Source organism: Nansenia antarctica, assembly GCF_963989245.1.
Source record: "Nansenia antarctica genome assembly, chromosome: 3".
Lineage (NCBI taxonomy): Eukaryota > Metazoa > Chordata > Actinopteri > Argentiniformes > Microstomatidae > Nansenia > Nansenia antarctica.
Genome location: NC_137688.1, coordinates 19,978,591 through 19,986,505, shown reverse-complemented (window position 1 = coordinate 19,986,505; position 7,915 = coordinate 19,978,591). Strand labels below are relative to the sequence as shown.

The following is a 7,915-nucleotide window of genomic DNA, read 5'->3' as shown; positions in this document are numbered from 1 at the left end:
TGGTCATGAAGAAGATACAATATGATTCCAAATCAACTTCAGCATTCCAAACATTACTCTAATTACGCCTGGTGTGTTCCCTAAAGCCTGTACAACATTCCACTTTTTAACTTAAAAACAATTAGAGCAAGCTTTGACACTTTTGACAGTCTTGTGTCGCTCCAAGGTGTTGATAAATGCAGTTTGTCTCTCTGGTAGACAGCAGAGTAGGGAGGTGACAATGGCCTGTGGCATCCCTCTCTCTCTCTCATCCTTGTGTCCTTTAGCACCACATTCTCCACAGTGCGACTGTCAAATCTATACAGAGTCAATGAAGACACCACCTGCCCGTTCAGAACCAAACCCCCTGCCTGCTGATCGGATAAAACACACTGATGGCTTAAAAAAAAAAAAAAGAAAGAACATCAACAGTTGAAATAGATGTCTAAACCACATCACACAGCATGAGGTATCAGACAACTGTGGTAGAACTAAGAGAAAGGCCTGCTGTATGTTAGGTACTGGGTGCAGTAGGGTAGCCCTTATGGAAGCCCTACGACTACACCACGCTCTCGCGGTTGGTGGACACAAGGACAGGCCTGCGGCAGATAGGGCAGGTGGAGTTCTCAGAGAGCCAGCGGTCGATGCAGTGAACGTGGTACTCGTGAGAGCAGGGCAGCTTCCTCAGCTTGTTTCCTTCTGCGTACTCCGTGATGCAGACGCTGCAGGTCTTCAGCGCGTCACTCTCCCCGAAGTTGCGCGTGGTGAGGTTGTCGATCTGCTCTTTGGTCAGCCCTCGCGGCTGGTCCTCGTCATCGTCGTTGAGGAGGAAGAAGTGAGCGAGCCGAAGGAAGGGCAGTGAGCCTGGCTCCTCCAGGCTGATGGGCGCCCGGGCCCGGGGCCGAGCGCGACCACCCTCCCTGGCTGACGCGCCCGACGCCAGGCTCTCCTCCATATCCCTCTCCTCTGTCCTTGCCTCGTCCCTTCCCACACTGGGGCCTAGGGCACTAACAGGCGGCTCCACGGCCACAGCCGCGGCAGCAGCCGCAGCCGCAGCAGCAGCCACAGCAGCGTCCGGGTTATTGAGGGCCTCCGCCAGGTCCGCGGGCGGATTAGCCCCGCGGTTGGAGTCCGAGGAATCCGAGTCCGAGTCCATGAAGTAGCTGAGCTCTCCGAAGCCCGTCATGATCTGCCGGATCATGGACTGCAGTGCCATGGAGGTGGCCTCTCCCAGGCCCGCGTCGGAGATCCTCCGGATGGGGATGCGGATGGTGCTGACGTAGGTCCGCACGCCGGCCCGCTCTGAGCGCGAGAAGGTCCTCCGGAAGCCGCCGCGCTCGCTCTCGTAAAGGAAGGTGTTGTTGGAGTTCTGGGACCGAGAGCGGGTGCGGTTGGCGATGCTGTCCCGTTGGCGGTACTCACCTGGACGGACACGACGCACCTGCAGGTCCAGCATGATGGTCGGGGGGCGGCGGCCCGCCGCTCCTCCTTCCGCACCCAGAGCATCTCCTCCCTCCTGGGACGCGGCAGCCGGCGGCTCTGGGCCCGCCCCTCCTGCTCCGGGCAGCTGGGCGTCGTACTCGGCAGTGCTCTGCCGGGACAGCACGTGCTGTCGAGTCCTGGAGCTGCCCTCCACGGGGGGGGGCACGGGGAGGGGGTTAGGGATGTGAGACGCAGAGGGGTGTGGAGGGTGGGCGAGGCTGTCCAACTGGTCCATTGTGAGAGGGGAGCGGCTCCTGGCGGTGCGGGCCCTGGTCCTGCGCTGCTCTGGGCTGCGGCTGCGGGCTCTCCTCTGGCCTCGGCGTGGTGACTCCTCCGGCGGAGGCGGGCTAGGAGTAACCGGGGCTGGGGCTGGAGCCGGCACTGGAGCAGCTGCAGCCGGGGCCGGAGCTGGGGCTTCGTCCGTCGGGCTGGCAGGTCTAGACACAGGTGGGCTGGGGGGCTCTGGGACCGACTCTGGTATTAGCTCAGGTACTAACTCTGATACTACCACCTCTGCTACTAATGCTGGTGCTACCTCTGGTACTAACTCTGGTACCGACTCTGGTACTAGCTCTGGTACTACCTCTGGTGCTACCTCCACCTCTGGCTCAGCCTCAGGCACCTCAGGCTCTTGTTCAGGCTCCACGATGACAGCCAGCTCCTCCACAACAGGTTCCTCCACTACCTCCCCAGTCTCCATCGGTGTCTCTGGTTCGGCCTCCGCCCCTGGTACCCTTGGTTCCTCCGGAGCCTCTTGCTCCCCCTCCTGCTGCTCCCCCTCGGCCTCTGCCCGGGCCTGCTGCTCTGCCAGGTTGCGGTTCACGTTGATCTCCAGGCTGAAGCGGAAGTCGCCGCTGTTCGGGTTGGTCCGGCTCACGGCCCGCCATGACTGGTTGCCGCGGTGACCGCTCCGGGTGGTGTTGCCGGTCCGCCTCACAGTGTTCAGCCAATCCAGGAGCGTGTCCCCGTTGGAAGGATCCTCTGCACTTTCTGCTGGTTCTAATAGAATAGAGGTAGTGATTATATTAACAGAACAGGAATGTGTGTCATCATTATGACATGTTGGTTTTCGGTTAATGTCACTTTGAATAAAATATCACGGATTGAATATCATTTTAACAAAAGATTGATAATTGATCAACTTACCACCTGTACCTTCTCCGACTTCTGTGCTAGTGTTGCTAAGTGGCTGCTCTGGTGGTCCATCTTTTATTTGTTGTAGCCGACTTAATAGCTCCTCTTCCGTTATCTCACCTGAGAGATAAAATAAAGAAAATCTTAAAAACTGAATAAACAGGCGTTGAGGGTAAGATGGCTGAGGTTTCCCTTTCATGAGGTTCGTTTGAAGAAATGTCTTTCATTTCCTCATATCCAGCATGACCACCAGAGTTAAGAAGAGGAAATACTTAGGAGGAACTGGCAGGTAGACACTCAGCTCTCTGAAGTACATGAGACGGGAGAAAAGCAGTCGTACCAGAACAGAAATTATGTGGATTTGACCAAAAACGTGTGTTATGCTGGATGTTGTTTACAGCTTTTGATACCTTTCAACACGTAAAACAGTAGTGAAAACCAACAGACTTACCAGGACAAGCCACTGTCCAGTAAATGCTCTCCTGCAGAATTCTCCACTAAAGGACGCTCCAAACTTACATTTCCCCTTCCACTGTCCAGGGATAAAACAGATTGGGCATCTCCAGTAGTACACAGGCTTTTGGCTTTGAGCACATAAGCAAAACTCCAAACTAAAGAGGCAAAAATCATAACAAGCTATTCCTAAGTAAGATATATCCTGTGACTGACTTTGCAGAGCCTTTCCCCATCTGAAGCTCACTATTGTCGACAAAACATAGGCATACACTCTTAACTGCTGTGGTGCACATCTTTGATATTCAATCTTTTCAATCTTCTATTGATGGATCCGACCCATAGCCACAATACGTTGTGGTTCAATCCCACATTTCAAAGCCCCTGTATTTCAAAACTATCCCTCACGCAATGCACCTATCAAAGCCCATGTTAGTAGAGGTTCAGTGAATGGTTTATTACCTGGGGTACCAAGCAGATTGTTGTCTCTCATTAACCGGTAATCCTCCTCACTCAGATTGTTAACAAATTGGTAGAAGGCCTCTTCTCGGTCCAGCCGGTCCAGCTGCCTTCGGCGCTGCGACTCAGACTGGTCACTGCCACCTTGCTCTGAGCTGTCAGACCCCTCCATTGGCGTAGAAGGGAGAGGGTGAGAAGTATGCGTCACCAGGATCCAGCTGCTGCTGATGAAAGGGAAGAATAGAAGTGCACAGATGCATATTCAACAAATGGACTGGCAGTGAAGGGTCAGCAAAGTCACCAGACACACATAGCTATAATATAGTCCTGAGAAAGAGGGTATCGACCAATGGTAAAACAACCGATTGGTAAAACAAAAACACTTGAGGCCCCCATCTTGACAACATAAAAGCCCTAATGATGAGGACACCAATGTTTTTATTCCTGGTGGATTTGCGTGCTGCTGTATTTGGCCATATTCACATGAAGGAAAGTGTCTGTAGCCCGGACATCAAACTCTTAGCCGTAGGACTTTGGCCATATTATTTGCCACAAGTTCTCACATGTTACTGTTGTGGTTGCATATATCCCCCGCTCTTCTGACCCGGAGGCTGCGTGTGACACACTCCCCCCCAGCTCAACCAACGACTCTCCACTCCGTCCTCCTTCCCCATCTCCTTCAGACCTGCCGGATCGGCTCTCCTCCTCTCCTCCTGCCCTGCCTGGACCCAGTCACACCTCTCACCTACTCACTGTTGTCCCATCCAGTACCAACTCCCTCTCCAGTCACTCTTGACTCCATTCACACCTCCCCTCTATTAAAAGTGACTGATTCTGACTAGGGTCCCCCTGTCACCTGTTTCCATCCAGGGAGAGGACGTGGAGGTGGTCCAGAGCTACCTGGGGGTGCAGCTGGACAATAAACTGGACTGGACTGGTAACAGAGATGTCCTGTACAAGAGGGGCCAGAGCTGGCCTTATATCCTGAGGCTCAGGTCCGTTGTGTGCAGGACTCTGCTGAACATGTTCTACCAGTTAGTGCTGGCCAGCGCAGTGCTGTAACACGGTGGCAGTGTTGTAACACGGTGGCAGTGTTTCCCCTAGGTTTGCTGCCTTGGGGGGGTGGCATGGACCCCCCCCCAGGGGGTAAGACCCTGCGACATACCAGCGTCATGTCCAGGGGGTGTACTAACTTGTACATTAAGCCACCTCACGCTACGGAAACAGGGGATAGGCTCCTGCCCTATGGGCTGTTAGGCTCGAGAACCATAGGTTCTCAAGGCTACTTACTTATGTGGTCTTGACTACCTGTCCACTTTCTCACCTGGTTCTTGCAAAAACTCTCTCAAGTCGCACGCGCACACTCGCGCACAATCTTGTACGCGAGTGTGTCCAGCGGGAAGCGAAGTGTGGAGATAGGTTTGGCTATGCGAGACTACTGGCGGACTAAAGTTACCAACGAGCCCATGGGCCTGCCACTCGCCAGATTCGTTGGGTGCATTTAAAAAAGCGGATATTTTAGCCTACTTGTCTATGTTTGACGCTTGTCTACGTCCGTAATAATTCCTCTTAGGCAATGGTAGGGGAAACACTGCGGTGGCATGCTGGGGGGGCAGCATCAAGGAAGGTGACACCAGGAGGCTGAACAAGCTTATTAGGAAAGCTAGTTCTGTCCTCAGTGTCACCCTCTATATTGTGGAGGAGGTGGCCAATAGAAGGATGAGGACGAATCTCCTGGCCATCATGGACAATCCCTGCCATCCCCTACATGACACTATGGCACTAACTATAGCTCCTTTCAAAACAGATGATTACAACCACCTTGCACTAAGGAGATCTTTTCTGCCTGCCACAATAAGACTGTGCAACTCCTCCTCCGGCTGGCTCGATTGAGGTTATCAGAGTCAAGCTGTTAAATCATACTGGACTGCTCTACTGTATATAATGTCTCAGACGTCTATTTTATTCTATTGTCACCTTATTTAGTTGTGGTTTGTGATGTGAGCTGCTGTAACGCCTTAATTTCCCCTCGGGGATCAATAAAGTACCTACCTATCTATCTAAACTATATATCAACAGTTAGCCAGCGAAACAGTCAGGCAACCACTGTCTAGCTAACTGGCTAGCAGCAATCAGCCAAATAGCTAACGTAGCTAAATGAGAACGTCTCAGATGACCAGGAAGACAATGTATGTCTAGACATTCATCTTTTAACACCATGGAACAATATGTGACCTTGTTAAAACATTAATTCCCCACACAGAATCCTTCATTCGAATAAAACCCAGGAGCTGGATAGAAAGACCAAAGTGGAGAAAAACAAAATGGCATCATCTGGGGAGCTAACTCCAGTATTAGCTACATGCTAGCTCCCAGCCACAGCTGTGGGCCACAGAGCTGAACAGACGGTGCCAAACAGCCCTGCTAGGTGAGAGTTAGCAGGCTAGTTAACCCTAGTTAACCCCTCTGGCTGCAGTCAATCAACCCGTGTTCCCGTCACTGCACTAGCCAGCTTCTAAGAATAACAATTAAAAGTTCCCAGAAACAGTATTAGCAAACTATCCGTAAAATATGACGGGTGTCATGATGGCTAAATGGACAGTCTCGCCTAACGTTGCATATTTTCTCTACACAACATTTAGCTCGTAGTTACGTGTAGTAGTAGTGGGGTTAGCTAGCTAGCGAAGTTCACTAATGACAACAATGTAACTAGCTCGCTGGCTAGTTAGCTGGTCACACGGCACGCAGGAGGCTAATTAACGCCATAGAATAAACACGATCTAATCACCGACACAAACACCAGCAGTAGCGGTAACGGGTCCGTATGGCAGTGCTGGTTCGCTAACGGGAGTTTGTTCAACGATTTTTCGGAAATTCGTCAACAGCTTTAGCTAGATGGTCCGGCTAACGTTAGCCCACGTTAGCATTAGCTTGCTAGTTAGCATCAATAGTTGACCGCTGCTTGCTAATAATAAGTTAGCGCAATTTGACAACCCCACTGTACATATCGAAACACGAATCGGCACTATATGAACACGTGATGTTTTCACCGTACCTGTCTCGTTTTGGTGTCGTTATTCGTAATCTTCAAGATTTCTTGATTAATTCTCACAGATTTGCCTTGAACAGTTTGGGTACGTTCTCAGGATTCCATTTTCTCCATCATTGTACAGTTGATCTTCCGGAAACTGGGGGAGCACGAGACGGAACAGGGATGTTTGTTTTGGTGTTTGTCATAGCGGTGGACTTTCGCTGCAGTGCCACACTGTGGCCGACATAGGTTACTGTCAAACGCAGGGATCAGTAAAATGCCGAATGTCAAGTGCAAAACCTGCCCGAAGCAGCTGAATGTATTGCATTGCATTCATTGCATAGTAGTCAATACAAATGTACAAACAAAAAACTCACTGATGTGCCCCACACCTACAACAACCAATACTAATCCTGTAGGCTGATGATCATCATCATTTTAGACAATTATTCCCACACTTAAGATATACCCTTTGTGGTAGCCTACAAACAATGGACATGGGCCATAAAAAATAAAGCTGATTCATATCTTTTAGATTTTTTTCTAGCAATTCTTTCTTCTAGCATTAATGGCCCCTGGCCTTAGCATAGATTACCTTTTCTTGCTTTGACTGATGGATATATTTCACTTACTTACTTTATTTGTTGTAAGTCGCTTTAGATAAAGCCATTTGCTAGATTCAAAAAATGTAAATCCATCCACTCAGGTACACCTACATGAAAATTAGTGCCTATAAATCCATAGCCCCTGAGACATCAATCAACCAGGAATTAAGTAATTAGTTTAATTAAATAACAATGCATCAGTTTCTTGATAACATCTAAAGTGGCCTGGAGTGTATATAATATCATAAAAGATAGTTTGCATTTCACACAACATCAGTGATTTCTCCTGTTATATAACTCATCATTAGAGAGCACAAATCAATCTATCGTGGTATTGTAGGCATGGTGTATAGTGTAATATGCAATATTATGGTGTCCTAAAGTTCAATGAATGTATCATAAAGCCTACATATCATAAATTATGATATATAGGCTTTATCTTCAGTCTGCAGTATAACTTCTAAAATAGATATTATATATATATACACATATATATATTCTGACATCATGTCAAAAAGTTATATTGCAGGTGAAATAGTAAAAAAAAAAAAAATAGCCCAAGGGATTTAGCATATGAAGAAAAAAACTTTCTCAAAAAAATATTTTTATGAGAACAAATGTATGGAATATACACTCACAGAACACTTTATAAGAACACTATACTAATACTGGGTAGGGCCTCCCTTTGCTCTCAAAACAGCCTAAATTCTTCATGGCATTGATTCCACAAGATGTTGGAAACATTCCTTTGAGGGTTAGGTCCATGTCCATG

At 49.2% G+C, this 7,915-nt stretch overlaps 1 protein-coding gene across 1 annotated transcript; it reads right to left on the bottom strand.

Moving 5' to 3' along the window:
- Nucleotides 1-534: 534 nt before the first annotated feature.
- Nucleotides 535-6,604, bottom strand: rlim (ring finger protein, LIM domain interacting). The gene is made up of 4 exons (XM_080526166.1): nucleotides 6,563-6,604; nucleotides 3,511-3,728; nucleotides 2,608-2,715; nucleotides 535-2,460 (listed from the first exon to the last, which is right to left on the bottom strand). Exons 2-4 carry the CDS (start codon nucleotides 3,677-3,679, stop codon nucleotides 539-541), a joined length of 2,199 nt encoding a protein of 732 aa, XP_080382292.1. The 5' UTR covers nucleotides 3,680-3,728; nucleotides 6,563-6,604; the 3' UTR covers nucleotides 535-538.
- Nucleotides 6,605-7,915: the final 1,311 nt, after the last annotated feature.